This window comes from Vicugna pacos, chromosome 9 (genome assembly GCF_048564905.1).
Source record: "Vicugna pacos chromosome 9, VicPac4, whole genome shotgun sequence".
Classification (NCBI taxonomy): Eukaryota; Metazoa; Chordata; class Mammalia; order Artiodactyla; family Camelidae; genus Vicugna; species Vicugna pacos.
Window position 1 is genome coordinate 74,696,421 of NC_132995.1, and position 20,776 is coordinate 74,717,196.

A 20,776-nucleotide genomic window follows, 5' to 3' on the forward strand; every position below is an offset into this window, starting at 1 on the left:
TGTCACCTGTTCTTGACCAACTTCCAAACTCTTTTTCTCCCCACCCAGTGACAAGGAAGCCACCACATGGGGGGCGAGAAGGCAAGCTTGGTTCCACTCAGTGGGTGTTTGCTGGGCACCTGCTGTGTGCCAGTCACCAAGCTGGGCTCTGGGAGCCACAGACAATAAGACAAGGCCTCTGCCCTCCAGGAGCTCATGCCTGGCGACCGCATCGCCCTCGCTGCATAGAGTGTATTACTGGTTTCCCTGCCCTCTGGGGTAAAATCAAACTAATTGAGTGTGGCCTTCAAGGCCCAGCCTGCCTCATCTGACTCCCCTCCGGCCGCTCCCCACTCCCAGCCTGCGCCCAGCCAGGCTGCACAGTGGCACCTCTGCAGCTAAGTCTGTCTCTAGACCACGAGATGGAGCCACGGGGAAGGGAAGTGCAGGGCTGTGCGTTCAGGGAGCCATGGAAGGCTCCTGCGACCAGGACCCTGTGTCAGTGCGTGTCAGTGTCAGAAAGGGGGCTCAGGGCCAGATGCAGAAGGGCCCCGCCTGCCGTATGAAGGCTTTGGGTTTTACTTGTAGGTGACTGTGAGCGTTTTGGAACATGTGGGCCCTTTAAATAAAATCCTAAAAACTTTAATGCCCGACACCTGCTGACTCGTGGACCCCACTGCATAACAGCAGTACCCTTGCTTGGCTCCCCCATCCATCGAGCCTTGGCGGGTTAATTTTTGGGACCCTCACCAAGCCGTCCGCAGCCCTCTTGTGACCTACACCTGCTAGTGGACTCAGACCTGGGTCCCTGTATGGGTGTCAGTATACGGCAAGGGTGCTGCTTCAGCTCACTGGGCTGCAAGGAAGCTCAGGTGTCTGGGGGCACAGGGAAGGATGGGGTCTGTGTCCCTTGTAGACCAGGTCTCAGCCCCAGGAGAGTGAAAACTAGGCAGAAAAAGCCCATCCATCCAGGGGAAGTTCAGGGGCTGGAAGAGACTCCGGCTCTCACGTCAGCCCTGGCCGGGGCTCCCCTCGACAGCAGTCTCCGAGCAGGGATGGTGTGGCAAGTCTGTGGCTTGTAGGTGGCGAGTTGTAGCACTGGAGGTGGAGGACTGCAAACTGTCAGGAGGCTGTTACACAAATTCAGGGAGAACAGGGCAGGGTGGTGGGGGTGGGAGTGGGCCTTGGTGAGAGGAAGAATCAGGAATTTCTTGATCAGCAGAAGCAGTTCTGAGGGGTCTGGTTTGAGTAATGAGGGCGGAGGAGGCGCTAGTGCCTGGGAAACGGGGAGACGGGCTGGCTCTGCAGAGACGGGGAGTTTCGTTGATCCGTATTGACATCTGGGCTCTGAAGTGGATTCTGGTAAATATCCCCACCACGGCAGCAGCCCTAGAGGCTGGATGAGGTGGGTGTTTGGGCACCACCAGCACATTTCGAAAGACTCCGAGCTGGCCTTGTGCCACTAACCCCAGCCCCGTCCAGTCCCTTCTGCTCAGTGCAGCCAGATTGATGCATCTAAAAGCATCATTTTTCGTACCCGTTGCCTTCTTGGGCAGAGATCTTCAGTAACTCCCACTATCTGCAGTGTGAAGGTCTAACCCCTCAGCCTGCAGGTCCAGGCTCCCCTCCACCTGATCTGTCTGACCCCTGCCTTCCCAGATCAGGACTTCTCTGGTCACAAGTGACAGGAGTCCAGTGCAGACTAACTGAGGTCCCTGGCGAGTCTCCTGGTTGATACAATCAGCTGGGGATGGGATGTGCATATGCCACTGGGACCCGTCCTCTGCCTCCTCTTCTCCTCACCCTGATGTCATCCACTCACTGTATGGATCAGACTTGAAGCAGCTCCCATGCTTCCAGTCTCACGGTGCTCTCACCAGCGGATAGGGTGTCCTTCACTCCGCACTTAGAGAGATCCCAGGGAGAGCTCTGATCAGGCCAGCTTGGCTCAAGGACCTGTACCTGGGTCAGCCAGCCATGGCCAGGGAGGTGGGTCTGAACCACATACTTGGAGAGAAGACGGAGCTCTCCTGGGGGGAGGAGGAGATACTGGGGTGTGTGTGTGTGTGTGTGTGTGTGTGTACACCTGCTTCAGCCCTCTCCCCCCAAGCCAGAACTTCCATCCCACCAAGCCCCACCCCTCTTGGCTCAAATGCCCCAAACACCCTTACTGTTCTCAAGGTTCATCCTCAAGGGCCAACCCTGATACTCCATCTTCTTTTTCCCCCTCCCCTCCCCAAATGGGGCCATTTTGATACAGGGGAAAACCAAAGGACAAAGAGGTGGGTAACTCGCCCAGGCTAGGGAGCTAGAGGGGCAGGAAAAGATCCCAGCTGCCGCCGGAGCTCAGGGACGTGTTGAGCTGCTCCCTGTGTGGGCTCCCAGGAGACTGTGCTCGTGAGGGCAGGGACAGCTGTCATCCTGCCAGCACCCTGAAGGCTGGCAAACCGCTTGGCCATGGTTATTGGTGGCCCCAGGTTGGTGCCTCCGCAGTCTTTTCCTTTCCATTCTCTGCTTCCAGCCTGGGGACACGGTCTTTCCTGGTGATTTGCACGATTTTAAATTCTACCGGGCCTGTAGGCTTTTCCTACAGGCCGGGAGAGAGTGAAGCAAATACTCATCATAACGCAGGTGCCATCCTTGTCTAATCCTCTCAACCGTCTCCTCCGTGCCAATAGGCGTCCACGGCCCCCTCTGAGCTCTGATCACGGGGCACACACCCTCCCTCCCTCATCCCAGACTTAGGAACACTAGCCTCCTGAGAGGCTGGGCCCCATTGTTGGGCCTGATTTGAAATGCAGGATCTCACATTGCACAGCCCTTGGAAGATAGACCCCACGCTCCATTCCTCCCGGGCTGGAACAGCTTTCTCTTCCTTGCGGGACTGTTGAAATGTGGGTTTCCTTGTTAATCGAGGTTCCCAGCACGTCGGTGGAGCTGGCTCCGTGCCTCCAAAACGTGTTTTCCAGGCATCTCCTGGGCTCCGGCTGTTCCAGCCTGTCAAGACCAGACTTGCTGGCTGTGTGGAGCTGCAGAGATGTTCATTCCAGATCAGAGTGATGCTCGTGATTTTTGGAGCCAGCCGCAACAAGCTAGGGCGGTCCCCACCCAGGAACCAGACCAGACAGCCTGGCGCAGGCAGCAGCGAGATTTCTTAAGAGGACTGAAGAAGCCTGTTCGAGGTAGCCAGTGGACGCTTCAGCAAGCTCTCCTTAAAAACTTCCTTCCAAACGCTGACTCCCCTGCGCCTCCGGGCATCAGGCCTTAAAGACCTCAAATGCGGACTGTTCGTTCTGTTTAACCAGATGAGCGGCATTCTGAGGCAAGTCTGTACGGCAGCTAACAGTGCCGTCGGTGTGCCAGGGTGTACGGTCGGTGCTTTATAGACGTCGATCCGCTTCATCCTCAGCAACCTCTCCTCACGTATCGTTACCCTCATTTTGCAGACTGGGAGCCTGAGGCTCTGTGGAGAGGTGAAGTCCCTTGCCCAAAGCCACGCAGCTGGCGAGGGGCACAGAGGCCTGTGGATGGAGGGGGCGGGTGGCCCGTGCTCCTAAACGCTGCTGTAACAGCCATTGACATCAGGATTGTTAAAAGGCCTGTAACAGGAAAGTAGTAGCTAGACTCAGACTTCCACAAAAAGTGACAAGTACGGTCATTTGGTTTCCAAGCCAAACTTCAGTGTGGTTGAACAGTTGCGGGCCTTGTCCACCCCCTGCATTTGCCCTAGTTGCCCATTTATCTGCCTCTCAGCTCAGACCCCAGACCCAGGCCTGGGGCCCGATGAGGTGTTAGAAGTGGGGCCGTGTGAGTGGGTGACTGCAACAGGGGAGTCACTAGCCCTCCCTCCCTCCCTCCCTCCGCCTCCCCGTCCCTCCCTCCCTTTCTTTCCTGCTCCAGTTACTACTTAATTTATGTACATAGCACGTTTTCGTACATCCCCAACCCCCCAAAAAAGAGCTAGTCCCGCACTTCTGGGGGATCCATTTCAGGCAAGACTTGGAGTAGAAGATGTATGTCCTGCCCACATCCTTCTCTTGTGGTGGCCATGGCTGGATCTGGCCCTGGAATGAACCTGGCAAGACTCGTGGGCAGAATGTTCTCGACCCAAAGTCTGGCAGCTTCCTGTCCCCTGGAGGCTGTGCCCAGCAGCCGTGGGCCATGAGCTCAGGGCGGCCGGAGCCCGTGCTGGTGCAGTGAAACTCAGCTCTGTCTCCGGCCTCCCCTCGCTGCCACCTGCTTCCCTCCAGATAAGAGGCTAGAAACACAAGGAGTCAGGCTTTTTTTTAGGAATGAACTTCAGATTCAGGGGCAAATAGCTAGAGAATTTGAGCTTGAAGAACAAGCTGTGTTAATACAACGTGATCATTTCTAGCATTTGCTGCAGAGTTTGATCATTCGTGATTACTTTCTTGCTGTCTCTGTCTAGCAGTTGAAGAACAGGAAGTCCGAAGGGCCAGTGAGCACTGCGTTTCCATTCAGGGTGAACTCCTAAGAGAGCAGAGCTGCACTACCCTGGCCCTGGGAGGTCACACTGCCTGCTGCCCTGTGCCGACAGAGTGTGAGAAGGGCCTGGGTCCAGCCGGTTCTGAGGCGCACTGAATTCAGAAGAGGCGGAGAGAAACAAGTGTGAAAGAGCTGGCAAATAGGAGCGAGGGGAAGAGGCCGCAGGAACAGGAAAGGGTGTGAGCGGTAGGCTTGGGCCCCTTTATGTGCCCGAGGCCGGACACCAGGCGAGCCGGGGCCTGTGCCGCATTCTGCTCAGCCTGCAGCTTGATTCTGGGCTGTGCGCAAAACAGCAGTGGCGCGAGTGGTATGTGAGGAAGAGCTCCTCTCCTCTGTGCCTCCCTCAGAATGCGGCCTAAGGAAGGGCGGGAGGATTCTTGGGGCGTTCGTAGTTGCAATCATCAGAGGACGCTGACGAACACGCAGTTGGATAAAACCATTGCTGAGGTCCCATTGTGTTACCTCAAGTCACCGGAATTTGCCTTGTAGCCCCAAAGGCCCCAAATTCGTCCAGGCCATGACTGACATGGCTGCATTTCAGGGGGAAACTCAGATCCCTCCCAGAGTGGGGGCAGTTAAGCGGACGGGTGTACTTTTTGCAAAGTTTGGTGGTTTGGGGGAAGCCATCGTAATTCTGCCGGATGTTGCAGTACACGTGCCGTGCGCCTGTCCTGGGAAGCAGGAATCCCACCCTGGTCTCCCCGCTGCTCGAGCACAGTCACAGTGCCCTCAGAGACACCCAGGGAGACATTGTGCCAAATGTCCCTAGATGGCCACTCGTCACCAGCTGTGTGGTTGACCGCCTGTCAAAGCCCTTACACCTGCCGTGGCAAAATCAGAGTCAGCAAGGTCAAGGTCTCATAAAATATAGGCACTTGGGGAAAATAAAAATTGTATTAATATATATGATTAAAATAGTAAGTGAAAGTTTCAGGCGGCCCCTACCCCACAAATCCCCACTGTTTAATCGCGAGGGTGGCCGTGCACGGGTGGCTGTGGAGTGGCCGCCTCAGGCGTTTGGGAGACCCTGCCCGCGTCGTCCGCTGGCGCAGATGCTCCCCGCAGCCAGCTCGGCTCCTTTCCGTGCAGCAGAAGCAGCCCTCCCTGGCTGGACGTGAAGCGCCCTTTGCAGTTGCCCGCTCCCCCTGGCTCTGCCTCCGTCCTTCCCACTCCCCCTTCATCTCACTTCCCTTCCATTCCCCTCCCCCCCTTCAAAATACAAGCTAGACCACTGTGTGACCTCCTGACTTACCACAAATTACGCAGGAGGTTACGGGCGTATTTTTTGAAGTCTGGTCTTCTAGCCCAGACTGTTTGAGGGGGTCCGTCTTACTGCTCCTTACTCCCTCCCTCGGTCCTTCCCTTGGTACCTGCCCTGTCTCCCAAGTCCACAGCGGGAGAGAACAGTAATTGTGGATTTCCCTCTGTGGAGTTGGGACAGAAGTAACAAGACAGTTGATATTATATTTTTGGTAACAAGTGTAAAGCAGTGTTATCTCAAAACCTGGAGTAAAAGATTGTCGCATATAAAATGCTAAAAAAAAAAAAAAACCTCAAAACCCTTGCTGTTTATGAGATGTGGAGAAAGAGAGAGAGGGTGGGGGGTGGCCTGGGAGTTGGTCATCAGAGAGCAGGGAGAATGCCGAGAGAACTGTGGGAATAGCTCTTCGATCTGGAAGGTGAGCGGAAGGTTACGCAGAGGATAGGGCCTGCTGCGGCGTTTTCAGAGCTCAGACCAGGAAGGGGCCCAGGGCTCAGCACGGGGATTGAGGCTGGGTGTTCAGACTGTCAGGGCAGCTAAATAGAGGCCAGGGTCACAGTCTAAGTTAGGATTAGTTCAGCTGCCAGTGACAGGAACACCCAAAATAAACAGGCTTAAAAAAAGGTAGAAGGTCGCATGGAAGACCTGGAGGCTGGCAGTCCAGGGCTGGTGTAGTGGCCTCACCATCGTGAGGGACCTGGGTCCTCCCAGTCCTATGGTGTGGCTGCTTCCTCGAGGTCAGGGTGGTGCTGCAGCTCCAGCCATCACCTCTCAGCATGGCAGTCCCACCCAAGTGGCAGTTCAACTTTCCTGGCCAGGACTTAGTCACATGGTGGCATCTCCCTGTAAGAGAGGGGGAGGTTGAGGAACATCACGGGAATAACCTCCTTAACTAAGAAAAGTCACAGACATTCCTCACGTTGGGGTGTTTGTTCATCCCCTGAGTGCAAGTGCTGAATGTGTTCCAGCATCGCTCGAGGGCAGTGGGGAAGGAGGCAGATGGGCTTCTGGTCTCGTGAAGCTCACAGTCTAGCAGGAGGCAAGACAGACAGTAAAGGAATAGCGGATATGGCCTGGCTGATGATCTGCATTCTGTCCTCAAGCCTTCCCAGTGCGCTGTCGTCAGATGTACCTGTACATAATTAATGACCGAAGCCGATGGTGTCAAACATCACTGCTAACGCCTGCAGGCGCGCGGGCCGCCAGCATCAGCATCTCTTTGATGGGAGTTCAGCTCATCCATCAAGCACTCCTGAGGGCCTGCCTCTGAGAAGAGTGGTGCCGGGAGGGGGTGGAGAGGTGAACGCTAGGAAGCCAGAGCCCCGCCTTGAGAGCACGGGAGCCATTCAGCGGCGGTGCCCTCCTGGGCTGAGGGGAAGAGCCTAGCTGAAAATCCCATCTTCTTTCGTGGAGGAGGTTTGAGGGCTGTTTCCTGGTTCAGGTGCAGGGCAGTGTGATGAGGGTAGTTCTGTGATTCCTGTGGGCTTTTGAGCCCAAGCTGGGGAAGCTAAGGAAACCCAAGGACACTGCCTTTTCCTGTGCGCGTGACCTTCAGCCACAGTCCCTGAGCCTGGCTTTGCTGGGAACCGGGCAGGTGTCCAAGTTCAGTTCACATGCTGTTGTAGGCGGGTGTGGGTTCCTGGTCAAACCCGGAGCGAGTGCTGCCCGCCCGGAACTCCTGCCCTGCCGCTGTGCGGTGACCTAGACCAGTGATTCTCAGCCTGTCAGAGGGGAAGCGCCAGTTCTTTGTTTTGATTTAAGTTGCAGTTTCCAATCTGTCTTAAAAAATGAAATACTGGAAAAACGAAATTAAAAAGACAAAATACAAACTTAGACTTCTATTAGTAGACTCAAGAGACATGACATTCCTCTGTCCGATTGCTCTGAACGTTTCTAAAGGCAGACTTGGTTCCTGAACTGGCGTTTGCCAGGAGCACAGAGTTCAGAGCCTTCGCTCCCAGCCCAGGGACGGCACGTGGGGCAGCGCTGTCCTGCAGGCCCTTGACCGCGGGCCGAGGGGACTCTGTGCTGCCCAGCTCCGTGTCAGGACAGTCCTGGAGCAGACTGAGCAAGCTCCAGGGCCGAGATGTGCCTGGTGCCCCCTGCCCTGCTCCCCAGGTTTTCAGCTGCTACCTGAGAAGACTGGCCGACTCCCCTGTCAGAGTCCCCATGTGCAGGTGAAAATGTTACCACACACTTGCGGCCAGAGAAGTGAAAGGCCACAGCTAATTGTAACCATCATCCCGCTCCCCTGCCTGACCAAGGCTCTGGGCATACACTGAGCTGATGAGCAAAGCAGCCGACGACAAGGCCGTCGCGAGCAGCCGGCCAGCCTGGCAGCCCAGGCAGGGCGGGAGGTGATTGCTGGCCCTGTGTTGCAGTTCTCCAAGGAGAGGCACGTCATGGACAGGACGCCCGAGAGGCTGAAGAAGGAGCTGGAGGAGGAGCTGCTGCTGAGCAGCGAGGACCTGCGCAGCCACGCCTGGTACCACGGCCGCATCCCCCGCCAGGTACCCGGCCCCTCGCGCTCGCGTGCACCACCCAGACCCGTGACCCTGCAGGATCACACGCCAAGGCCACTAGGAGCGAGCCCCAGTGCAGCCGAAATGAAATACTATGAAGTGCAGGGACTTAGCTGAGGCCTGTCTCTCAGGAGACCCTGGGAGGGGCTAAGGTCAGGATCCAAAGTACATTTCCCCGCGTCCAGGGAGTGGACGGAGGAGAAGCAGGCGTTCTGTGGCTGGTGAACACAGAGTGGGCAGGAGGCAGCACACGCAGGGTGGTGCCTGAGAAGTGTGAGGCTGGGCTGTGGTTCAGATAATTGAAGTCTTGGCCAGCTGCCTGCAGCTCATGCCCTTTGGAGCCTGCTTCCTTCTTAAGGCAGTGGTTTAATCAGGTGAAGAGAGGGATCATCAGGGCAGGTGGTACAGAGGCCGCCTGTGCCCTAGTGGGGCCCACGGTTATTCACTCTCCATCCCTCCCCTCCCGGGCCCCCAGCCCGGAGGTGGGGAAGAAGAGGAGCAGAACCACAGCCAGGATGTACTTGGTGTGATTGTCATTTTTATTTAATAGCATAGAAATTGAAAAATAAAATCAGTGCAGAACTGAGGTATAGAGTTTCCCCTGGGTTTTTCTTGCAACCTGATCTGGGCTGTCGGTCACCCAGTGTCACAACGTGACGGGAAAGGGGTGGCTGGGGTGGGGGAAGGGCATCAAGTTGTGAATTATTTTTTTCATGTAGCAGATTTCTCAGCACCATCAAAGAAGGGATTCTGATTCTAACTTTGCTTCTTTTCTTAGTTTAAAATGGATTGTAGAAAATAGAAAACAGAGTAGAAAGAAGAAAATTTAATTCTCACTTGAATTCTCCCTCCTGGAGATAAACCACCAGGAACGTTTTGATATAAATCCTGCCAGACTTTCCTGATTCAAGTACGAGCTCACACTGCGCATAACTTTTTTGCAGCCCACTTTCTTTTCTTAACGATACTGGGAGTTTTCTCCTGCTATGAAATGTTCCTCTGTGTCAGTCTGCATTGCCTGTGTGTCCACTGTATGCTCCACTGTTTACTGGACACTCTCACCAATGTCCTTTAAGATGACGACTATGTTCATGACTATAATTATTTCCTTAGGCTCAATTCCAAGAAATGGAATTTCTGTGTGAAAAATTTTCAAGGCAAAGATGCAGTTTTAAAGTAACCATGGTAACATACGTACTAAGCTAACTGATCAAACATTGGAATGTCCTGGAAGAGTTTTCAAAGTTTATAAAACTGATGTCTGTCACCGCCATCCCTCTCATTGTGATCACATAATCTGTTTCCCACTTGCCGTGAGTGTAAATTTTCAGCGATACATCATTCCAGGTTGTGTAGCTAAAGACTGTGACAATGACAATGGTGGTCATAGCTGGCACTTTACTCCTTCAAGTCTTTATAGCTGCTCTGCAGTAACATCACCCCGTTTATTTATTTTTAATATTTTAACATATCTTTATTGTTTTACTTTTTAAAAGGTTTTAATTGTTTTTCAAATGGAGGTGCTGGGGATTGAATCAGGACCCTGTGCATGCTAAGCACACGCTCTACCACTGAGCTGTACCCTCCCTCAAATTAGCCCCATTTTACAGATGATGTAACTGAGCATAACTTGTCCATGTAACTTGTCACACAGTGGAGCCAGAGTGCAAACCCAGGCAGCCTGGCCACAGGAACAACCACACTGTCACACTGTCACACAGTATGAAGTCTCCTTTGCTATAAGTACCAGCATCCTTATAGTCAGTGATTTTTTAAGCATCATTTAGTGCTCCAGGCAGTGACTAGGGCTTTGCATATACTATGCATCCAAATATGTAATCTTCCCAGTAACTTTGTGAGATGAGAGACCTGGCCCGCTTTGTTCCAGGCCCTCCAGAGAGTAATCAGTGTGTCCAGAACTCACACTCAAGAGTCTGATTCCACAGTGCCTGGCCTCCTGCCCTGTGGACCCTCCCCCCAAGCAATGAGGCCTGGAGGGGGGTCCTAGGAGAGGGCTCTGAGGGTGACTCGTGGATGCTGACAAACACCCACCCCAAGTAATCAGGGAGGGGAGACTCAGACCCCCAGACACAAGTTTCCTTATTTCTTATATTCTGTCACTTCGCATCCTTCAGGTCTGCATAAATGTCATCTCTTGGCACCCTCCTGACCACTGTATTTTTTTAATTGTCTTTTTTTTAACATTTTTTATTGAGTTATAGTCATTTTACAATGTTGTGTCAAATTCCAGTGTAGAGCACAATTTTTTAATTATACATGAACATACATGTATTCATTGTCACATTTTTCTGTCCGCCGTGAGCTACCACGAGACCTTGTATGTATTTCCCCGTGCCATACAGTGTAACCTTGTTTATCTGTTCTGCATATACCTGTCAGTATCTACAAGTTTTTAACTCCCCGTCTGTCCCTTGCCAACCCCACCCCTTGGCGACCACGAGCTTGTGTCCGGTCACCACCGCATTTTGAAGGGCAGCCCTCACCCACCCCCGGGAGCACACTGCCTCCCTTCCCGGCTTGCTTCCTCCGGAGCTTCGCGGCGCCTGGCGGGCCAGGCCTGCGGCTGGTCCCGTCCTCGCCACGCAGAAGCCTCCCCTTGGGAAGCAGAAGCCCCGGGACGGCGGGACGGCGGGACGCCGCTGCGACCCCCGGGCCTGCGGCGGCGCTCGGCGGGCGCCCGGCGGACCGTGAGTCGGTTGATGAGCGAGTCCTCGAGGCGGTGACGCCTGACGGAGTCAAGAGCCGGCGGGGAAGAGGCGCGGCAGCGCGGGCTGCCGGCCGGCGGCGGGCGGCGGGCGCCGGGCCTCACTCCGCCTTCTGTCCCCCAGGTGTCGGAGGGCCTCGTGCGGCGGGACGGCGACTTCCTGGTTCGGGACTCCCTGTCCAGCCCCGGAAACTTCGTCCTGACCTGCCAGTGGAGGAGCCTGCCCCAGCACTTCAGGATCCGCCGCTCGGTGCTGCGGCTGAGCGAGGCCTGCCGCCGCGTGCAGTACCAGTTCGAGGCGGAGCGCTTCGACTCCGTGCCCGACCTGGTGCGCTGCTACGTGGGCAGCCGGCGGCCCGTGTCCCGGCAGAGCGGCGCCGTCATCTTCCAGCCCGTCAACCGGACGCTGCCGCTGCGCTGCCTGGAGGCGCGCTACGGCCCGGCCCCGGAGGGCGGCCTCGCCGAGGGAAGGCCGGCCGCGGCCAGGAGGCTGAGCCTCACCGCGGGCGGCCCCCAGGCCCGAGAGCAGGGCTTCCCCCGCGGCAACCTCCTCAGGTGAGGCGGGCCCCCCGGGCGGCGCTGGGCCCGTGGGGGCCGGGCTGGGCTCGGCGGCCGAGGCGCTGGCCCGGGAGCGGTGAGGGGCGCTGACGAGAATGCCGCGCGCTGCTGGAATAGCTGTCGCGAGGCAGCGCGATTGGTTCCCGGTTGAGGTGGTGCCAAAAGTAGTTGACGCCGTTGCTGACGAAGGGGGGGCTGGCCGGGAGAGACCTCGGGAAGGAGGTAGGATTCCGGCTGGTCTGCAGGCTGGGAAGATAGGGTGGATGCTGCCAAGGAGAGGGTGTCCCCACGGAGGGAGTGGGGCTCGCTGTGAGCGTAAGTGCAGAGGCAGGAAAGGGCAGGCTTGTGCCTGGAGTGAGTACATGGCTGGAGCCAGGCAAGGGTCCGCAGGGGGATGGCCGGGGAGGTTTAGGGAGGCCTTGATGGCCAGGCCAAGCGTAGGGTTGGAGAAAGCCTCCAAGGCTGGACGCGGGAACAGGGTGTCCTAAGAAGGGGGGGGGAGGGCGCAGGAACACCAGCTAGTGAGTCGTGGGGGGCCAGGCTGTGCAGGCGGAGGGGAGCGAGAGTCAGGATCCCGCGACCAGGCCTCCCGCCTGTGGGGAGGATGGAGGATGGCGATCAGGACACCACGGGAGGGGCCGGCGTGCGTAGTCTTTGGAGGAAAGGCCAGTTGCTGCGTCTGAGATGCGGTGGTGGGCTCGCTGAGTGCCAGTGTCCAGCAGCAGTTCTGGGGTTCAGGAGGGAAGTTAGCCCCGAAGGCTTAGGTGGAAAGAGGGGTTGACTCGGTCAGAACAGATGAGATTCCTAACACAGGAGATTCCGAGATCCTGGGGGCTGCAGTCTGAGCCTTGGGGAACGGACGGAAAGAAGGGTTCAGAGAACCAGACGCTGAGCTGAGGGCCCGCCACCGACTCTCAGGGATGTCCCTGAATTCCTACAGGCCCCGCCACCCGCGGGGCGAGGAGTCCTTGTGCACACTGTCTAACTGCCACGAAAGGAAAGCAGGCAGGAGGGGGCACGGTAGGGCAAAGACCAGCCCAGCCCGTCGGTTACCCGCTCCCTGGCGTCAAAGCTTACCCAACACACTTGATTCCACCACTGGTTTATTTTCCTGGACCAGAAGGAACTGTCTTAAACTGTAGTTTCTAGACTACAGAAATTCAGAAGCAAAATACAGGGCCCTGAGAGCCACACCAGTGACAGCCGTGTGCTGCCAGGAAACTCTGGTAGGCGTTTGTCAGCATCTGGCTGCAGACCCTGCCGCCTGGCCTCAAACCCTTGTCCACCATTGACCTGGTCAACCCTGGACAAGCTACTCACTCTCTCTGGGCCTCGCTTAATTTGTCTGGGAAAATGGGGCTTTCGAGGGTTACGTGGTTTAGGATAAACAAAGTGCTTAGAACAGCACCAGCACACAAGAAGTGGTTGGTAAGTGTCGATACTCCTGCCAATGACTGTTTTCTGGGGAGCGGCAGAGTGTACAGCTCAAGGCAGTTACAGGGAGGGAGGCAGGAACTGCTATTTAGAAATTCTCCTTTTCATGGTAATAAGATGGGACATGAAATCCCTTAAGATATGAAAGGGGTACCGTTCTTCTGTTTCTTTCGGGGGGGGGGTTGACTGCTGAGCTCATGAGCAGGGAGTTCATGTCATGAACAAAGCCAGGGTGACGCACAGAACCCCTGCAGGAATGTGCTGGGCGGGCCTCCTGGTCCACCCTCAGAGGCCTGGATTGAAAACACAATGTTTTTTTAAGATAAGAAATGAGGGGGGAGGGTATAGCTCAAGTGGTAGAGCGCTTGCTTGGGATGCACGAGGCCCTGGGTTCAATCCCCAGAGCCACCTCCAAATACAAATAAATAAGTAAACCCAATTACCTCCTACTCATAAAACAAAAAAAATGAAAGACTGAGAGTCTCTGAGTGGACGAGACAAGCCTAACAGAGCCACTCCGGACTGCCCTTTGAGAGCAGCCCTCCCTAAGCCTTGTCACCACTTGGCACAGGCTGCAGGCCCAGCAATGCCTCCGTGTGGGGCTGGGCCGGGCTCTACAGGAAAGGTGGCCCGATGCCCTGCCCCTCCGCCCACCCGAGGCCCCGCACCTTCCCTGACGTCAGGCGCGCTGGTTGGCCGCCGGCCGGCCAAGGTGTGCACTCGGCCGGGGATCCGGGCGGTGGAGTCTGACCGCTGGCGGTGAGCGCTGCTTAAATATCGCTCCACAGAAGCCACTGCTGTTTGGAATTTGCCCTCTGCCCTGCCTTGTCTCTGAGGGGTTGCCGGAATTCCTCTGTTGCTGGGCGCTTGGGGGTATCCTGGTTTTTCTTCTCCTCCTTGGCGCTTGCAAAGGTAGGAGAGAACTCCGTGATTTCTGTGACATAAGCCTGTGAGAGGGTCGGTTCAAGTTCATGACGACTTGGCTGGTGCAGTGCTTTCTGCTTTAGCAAAAGAGAGATTCTGCTCTTTGCTGCTAATTAGAAAAATCCGCAACCTGGGCCGGCACGGGGCAGAGGGATGCTAGCTAACCGTGCGGGAAGTTCTGTTCCCGCTTTCCCTGTGCGGCTGTGCTCCGTGACCCGCGTCCCTTTCCCCAGCGCCGCGGGAGGGGGCTGGCTGAGCGGTCCCCCCGTGGGGTCCTCCTGGTTGGGTTTGACAGCCTTCCCTGGGCGATCCTGGGGATTGACTAGGGGACGCGGAGATTTGCAGTGAAAGGGAAACTGCCCCACAGCTGCCTTCCTAACTGTGGCACTGTGAGGCCTGGTGGGAAACGCATGTTGCTTACACACGTCATTCCTCCCGGGTCTGTGAGCAATCTTAGGCTCTGTTAAAAGTACACATTCCCAGTCATCAGGTTTTCCTGAGAGTGTCGTGAAACCTCTAGCCTGCTCTGCTCAGCGGGATGGGAAGACTCAGAGCAGGCAGCCTAGGCCCGGGAGGATCGGTCGTGGGGACGGGGCCCACGGCACCGCAGGGTGTTCATCACCCCGCCAGTAATGTCCTCCGGCAGACGTTCCTTTACTGCAAGGGTTTGCTGGAGCACTCTCATCTGAGCAATCTTTTTTTTTTTTAAACTTTCCACAACGTTGCCTAAAGGTTTTACGATTTAATGATGTGTTTCTGCCCCGCTTGTCTTTTCCTTCAGAAATAAAGAGAAGAGTGGTAGCCAGCCAGCCTGCCTGGATCACATGCAGGACCGAAGAGCTTTGTCCCTCAAAGCCCACCAGTCGGAAAGTTACCTGCCAATTGGTAGGTCTTCGGGAGTTTGGGGGGGAGGAGGATGACAGAGTTCCCCTGCCCTCTGTGGTCACGCAACTGGCGAAAGACTAAGACTGTGTGCCTGCAGGCTGTAGGGTGAGGGCTTTGTAGACCTGTATTGAGATGTGACTCTCCGGGCTGTATGCACGCCAGCTTCTGGCCGCATCACATGCCTTCAAGGTGGGCTTGGTTATCCTCTTTGCCGCTGAGAAAACTGGCGCAGGTATTAAGTGACTTGTCCCTGGAGTCACCTGTCTAGTAAGCGGTGAGGCCAGCCTTTGAACTCAGGTTTCCTGATTCTAAGCCCAGTTTCTGACTGGTGGTCTTCAAGACGCACGAGCCTCCCCAGTTGGTCCCTCCCTGGGCAGAGGCCGTTGGGTCGGTCCTGGGGCCCCGGTGGAGCAGCTGTCCACAGAGACCCCTCCTCCTCTCCATTCTCCGTCACAACCAGAAGAGAGACGGTGTGGGATGTGGGGAAACCAACAAGCAATTGTGTTAACAGCCCGCGGGAGTGCTTTTCATTTTTGTAACTGACTTTCCTTGGGGACCACAGGTGATTTTCCTGATGCCCCTTCGTAAACTGCTTCACCGTGGGTTATCTCAGCGTCTTTTTCTCCTCCCCGCCTGTCGCTGGCTCTCCCCTACAGCCGGCTGGGCTCCTCCCCGACACTGGGAGTGATTCAGGGCCCCCGTTTATGTCACGTGGCTAACCTCCCAGGGCAAGGTTGGATTCTGCCCTCCAAGCTCAGTCTTTCCCTGTTCTGACTGTACTAACCTTCTGTGACATAAAATGACATTGCAGTCCAGCTGTCGGCCGTCAGTGGGATTTAGAATTCCCCCAGAAGTGGGGTGGAGCCAGCTTAGTCCTTAGCCTCCTCTTGACTGCCCTAGATCAGCCTGCAGTGAGCACGCTGAAGTTGTCTTTTGTGAGTGAAAATTGAAACCCCAAGGCATGAGTTGAGGGTGGGGAGCCATCCCGCCAGTTTTGTCTGCTTTGTGTCCTCTGCACAGCCGAGCTTCTGACCCTCTCTTACCCTCCACAGGTGGTAAACTGCCCCCTCAGTCCCTGGGTGTGGACACAAACCCCTGCCCCAACTCACCGGTTTTCAGGACGGGCAGCGAGCCCACCCTGAGCCCGGCGGTGGTTCGGAGGGTCTCCTCGGACGCTAGGGTGGGGGAGGCACTGAGGGGCTCAGACAGCCAGCTATGCCCCAAGCCGCCCCCCAAGCCCTGCAAGGCACCCCTCCTCAAGGCTCCCTCGTCTCCCTCCACCTGGCTCAACTCAGAGGCCAACTACTGCGAACTGAACCCAGCCTTGGCCGCCGGCAGCGACAGGGCGCCGGGGCCGCCCGTCTGTGCCCAGGACAGCTACGTGGAGCTGCTGACAGCCAAGCAGAACGGGCCACAGGGTGCCCGGAACTCTGGCACCAGCTACTCGATCCTTGACGACGATGGCGGGGCAGGGCCTTGGGGGCCACTGCCGGCACCAGGGCACAAGGGGCAGGAGGACCAGGGCACGTTCGTGATGCCCCTCCTGGAGACTGCCTCCTCGTTCAAGCCCAATGACTTCGCGTCGAAACTCCTTCCCCCTGAGAACAAGCCCCTGGAAATGGCCATGCTGAAGCGCGCGAAAGAACTGTTCACCACCCAGGACCCCAGGGTCATCGCGCAGTACGTGCTGAGCGTGGACTGCAAGGTGGGTGCCGGCGCGCGGGATGGGCTGGTGTGCGAGCGTTCCGCAGGGGGATTGGTCTGGGCTTCACGCCGCCTTACCTTTGCCCTGATGATACCTCGGGTGTGGGGGTTTATTTAAGGGGTGGGAACCAGAGGCCAGGACAACCCTTGCCCAGGCAGGAAGCTTGTAAAACTCACCTGGGACAGGGATGGCCGGCTGCCGCCTCCTCCCCACCCCTGCCAGTGTCCTTCCCCGGCTGGCGCGGATTTTTTAATTCTTCCCCGGCCTCCACTCCATCAGAACTGGGGAAGTCAAGCCCGAAGAAGACTAGACTGTAGATGAAGATGTAGCTTCTGGAGTAGCAGGGCCTCGGTGGCGTCTGTTTTATTATACATTATACATACGTACGTTGTATGTTGATTTCATTGTTACGAAAATGGTCATCAGGATAAACATTTTTAAAGTTACTTGCTCAATTCAGAAAAATTATAGAACACAATTGCAAGGTAGAATTTTAGAAAAGCATACAACGTAGATTAAGAGAAAACACAAAAATCACACAAAATCAACATCTGCTCTGCAAACAGGTGCACATAAATCAGTGTGGGCACAGCTACTTGTTTTCCACAGAAAGGGCACCGGTCTGTACGTGCCGTTGTTCCACAGCCTTGTCTTTCGTCGAACAACATACCGCGACACTCTCTCCAGGTGACTGCCTAAGTACGTGTGTGCAGCACCACCACGCGTGACAGGAAGCACTGCCTCAGACACGGGCGGCTTTACTTCACAGGGGGCCCCAGGCAACCTCGTCCTTCAGAGAGAGGCTTCTAGGAAGCAGATGTTTCAGGCTGGGGGGCACTCAGCCCACCCTCAGTAGAAAGATACGGATCCCTTCATTTGAGCAACAGATAAGACCGTAGGGAGGTTTAAAGCCCTTTTCATTTGTATCTCAGTGAAGTCAATTAGCTTCAAAGGTCAGGGCTTATTGAGGAACTGGGTTTTCCTCAATAACTTTCCTGGGTCATGAATCAAGGCAGGAAATCGAGTCTCAGAGCACTGCCCCTGGGAGTTCCGCAGTTGACTGAGGCTCCCAGTGGTGCAGGGAAGCCCCCCCAAAACAGCTTTGAGGAGCATCAAGCAGGTGCTGGCTGTTCTGGGGTGAACGAACCCCTTCCTGAAGACAGGACTGAAGGTTCACTCGGCACCTCGTTGCCAGGCCTGGGAGGGGGTCCGCGCATGAGGTGGGGCTGCACTGGGAGAGCAGGGCTGTTCGCACAGCTGGTTGGGTGTCCTTGGCCAGCGCCGCAAGTGGTCAGATCGTCTGCCTTGTTAAGACCTTGCCTCGCTTTAAAGTGAGCCAAACCTGTCTGGGCAGCCAGAGGACTCAGGTCTCCTGTTCTGGGCAGTAACTCATACCGGGCCCTGGATCTGAGAGCAGAGCCCACAGGCCAGGAGCCTGGCACGACCTGCCTGGGTTCTCCATGGAGGAGGCTCCGCGGCGTGGGTCTGGGGTTACTGAACAGCCTAATTCCCGGGAGGAAGTGAATCCGTGTCCCTTGTGGCCTCAGGTGGGGCTTGGTGGCAGTCGAGGAGGAGGTGAGATGCCTGACCACCCCTGCAGGGGAGTCCAGGGCCTTCCCGCTGCCTCGGCAGCCGTGACACGAGCGCTGTGCCTGCTCTCAGCTGGAGGGTGTGCAGCCTGCCCTCCTTCCCGTCCTGTTTCTCTGTGTTCTGTCCTCCCGGTCTGCGTCCCGCTCCCCCGTCTGCCTTCAGCACCCCTGGAAGAGGGGCTGGACTGAGCCCCAGGCAGTGAGGCAGAGACACGGGCAGGAGCCCCCCCGTCCACATTCTCCCAGCCCCCAAAGGCAGGGCTGGTCAGCCTTCCTTCCTGCCTCCTGAGTCCGCTGCTATTTCTTTATTTTCTTCCTGAACCGCTGACTTCAGGACTTTGCCAACAAAGCAGGCGCAACTAGTGTCTCTAAGAGGGAAATAAAACAAAGGCTGCTGTTACCCAAATGCAGCAGCAGCCAGATGGGGCCACCTGGAAGCCGAGAGGAGGCACTGGGCATCTGGGGCCCAAGTGCTGACTCCCACCTGTGCACAGAGCCCGGGGGCCAGGACGGCGGGTGGTCCTGAGCACCCGGAGGCGGCCTGCCCGGCAGTATCCAGCCCCCTCCCTGGGCTGGGGCTAGCAGGGGTGTCCACTGAGCCCCTCCCACCCTGCAGATGAGCATCACCCTGGCCTCTCGCCCACCTGCCTCTGCACAAGCTGTAAGGGAGGCCCAGCGGTCAAGGGCCTAGCCCCCGGGGATGAACTGCCTGCGTCTAATGCTGCCGCTCCTTGCCCCTCGGGTCTCTCAGCTGAGACGAACGCCACAAGCCCAGTGGTGGTGAGGGCTCACCCCCTCGCACCTTGGCTGCCCCAGAGTGAGGCTGCGTAAGGGTTTATCGGTGTTACACACTGAGCCTTGATTGAGCGTCTACTGTGGGCCAAGCCAGGCCTGGTCATGGTTGAAGAGGCAGAAGCGACAGTGATACAGGAATTCGGACCACAGCCCAGGTGGGAACTGCTCTGCAAAGGAAGGCACTGGAGCTGTGGGGCCTCTGAGGTAGGGTCCTGAGCGTGGGGGAGGGAGCGGGTCAGGGTGGGCACATCTGAGATGAGTTCTGAAGGCTGAATAGGAGTTGGCCTGACGAAGAACACAAAAAGCACCTTCCAAGTGGCAGAGAGACACACAGACTCAGAGGTCAGAAGCCATGGGGCGAGGGGCCGGTCTGTGGAGGATTCGCTCCGTGTGGGCAGTGCCAGGGGGATAGGGGTCAGCTGGGGAAAGGCCAGGAAGGTCTTCTCTTCAATGTTTTTGAGTCTCTACTTCTGGGATTCGGCCAGATTGCTGCCTTCAGAACACCTTGCAGCTCGGTGAGGGAGACGGGCCGGTGAATGCATAGGGCAGGGCAGAGCCCTCTGCTGAGGGCAACGAGGAGGAAGCAGAGCCGGGAGGTCTCACTGCGCTGTAGGTGGTCCCCTGGCAGCTGGGAGGAGGGCCGGGCCGGTCCCTTGCGGGCTCCCCTAGGTCACCGCAGCAGCTCCCGAGACAGTGGGATGAGGAACACGCAGCGCTGAGAGATCCCGCTGAGCTGGGAAAGCTGGTATCAGAAGAGCAGAGGGTGGCCGGAACGCCTCATCGTGGGGCACTAGTACCACCTGCCCTGCAGGTCTAGCTCACAGTAAGTGCTCTAGAAGGGTGTGTCCCCTCCGCAGCCCCGAGCTCGTGGCCTGGCTTTCCCCGGAGACCTAACCAGGCCCTGCACTGTGAGCGCAGGACCCCGTGTCCCACAGCTTGGCCGTGGGGCAAGCAGACGCCAGCACTTCCTGGTACCAGTGACCAGGGGGCTGCGTGTTTGTACTGAAGGAAAACAGGCTGGGCGGAAAGCACCTTCCAGAACAAACCTGAGCCGGTGACAGGCCTTTGACCCTGGTGTGCGGGGACAGGAGGACGCCCGTGGGTGTGCTGGGTTTGGAGCCTCTCGATAGGGCAGGTGTCTCGACAGGCAAGCAAATGTGTGTGATCGCAGGTGGCTGGGGTGTGCGTCTGGGCTGCCCTGCCATGATCAACGTGTAAATCTCTTTCCAGAGATCGGGCCAGGATTCTTCCCCCTTCCACATGGCCAGTGAGTCACTTTTGAAATAGCTGTGTGGGGTTTGAAGGTCACGGATCCTTGGCAAAGTTCTTGAGAAAGGTGAACTTAGCAGTTGTGTTAGAGGAGAGGAAGCAGGCTCAGAGAGCAGAGTCCGCATTCTGCATCCTGTTCTGGAGTCTGACGCCAGTCGCTCCTTCCCCAGCGCTGACAGTGGTTCTTTTGTTCAACCACAGAAGTCGAGGGTCAAGGTTAATAATACCAGCTAAACTTGCAGATGTTTTCTCTGGCCTGTTGTGAAGACACCTGGACTTCTCACATGCCCGGGAGAATTATGGCCAAGGACAGCCCCACCAGGTCAAGGAGGGGAACTGCCCCGTGCCTGTCACGTGTCCAGGGCTGGTTCGACCCGCTGTATCTACTGGTTGTACTGTTAGGACGTCAGTGCGCCGCGCCGTCAGCCCTGTTTCAGAGACGCCCTGTCTCAGCTGTGGTATTGGGAGGTAACGTGTAGTAACTGTAAGTGGTCAGTTAATACCTGATTCCAGTAAGTTGTTAGAACTGAGATGGGGAGAGCTGGCTGGGACAGAGGTTTTCTTTAAGGAAGACCTCTCAGGGAGAAGCGGATTGTGTCTGAGACCTCGGGTTTCACATGGTAC

General features: G+C 56.6%; 1 protein-coding gene and 1 non-coding gene across 12 annotated transcripts in view; both read left to right on the plus strand.

The window, feature by feature from the left end:
* The window catches only part of BCAR3 (BCAR3 adaptor protein, NSP family member), a 188,138-nt gene that overhangs the window by 154,740 nt on the left and 12,622 nt on the right, over positions 1 to 20,776 (plus strand). For 8 of the 11 annotated variants that reach the window (XM_072968184.1, XM_031680425.2, XM_072968185.1 and 5 more), the window contains 4 exons: positions 8,128 to 8,256; positions 11,118 to 11,548; positions 14,691 to 14,794; positions 15,847 to 16,499. In XM_072968184.1, the coding sequence (XP_072824285.1) occupies positions 8,128 to 8,256; positions 11,118 to 11,548; positions 14,691 to 14,794; positions 15,847 to 16,499 (1,317 nt within the window). Of the gene's footprint in view, positions 1 to 8,127; positions 8,257 to 11,117; positions 11,549 to 11,573; positions 11,774 to 11,799; positions 13,898 to 14,690; positions 14,795 to 15,846; positions 16,500 to 20,776 lie in introns of those variants that run through there. The other 3 variants (XM_072968188.1, XM_072968190.1, XM_015243659.3) reach the window with 3 other exon arrangements.
* On the plus strand, positions 13,323 to 13,399 carry TRNAP-GGG (transfer RNA proline (anticodon GGG)). The gene has a single exon. It is a non-coding gene; the product is annotated as a tRNA-Pro (tRNA).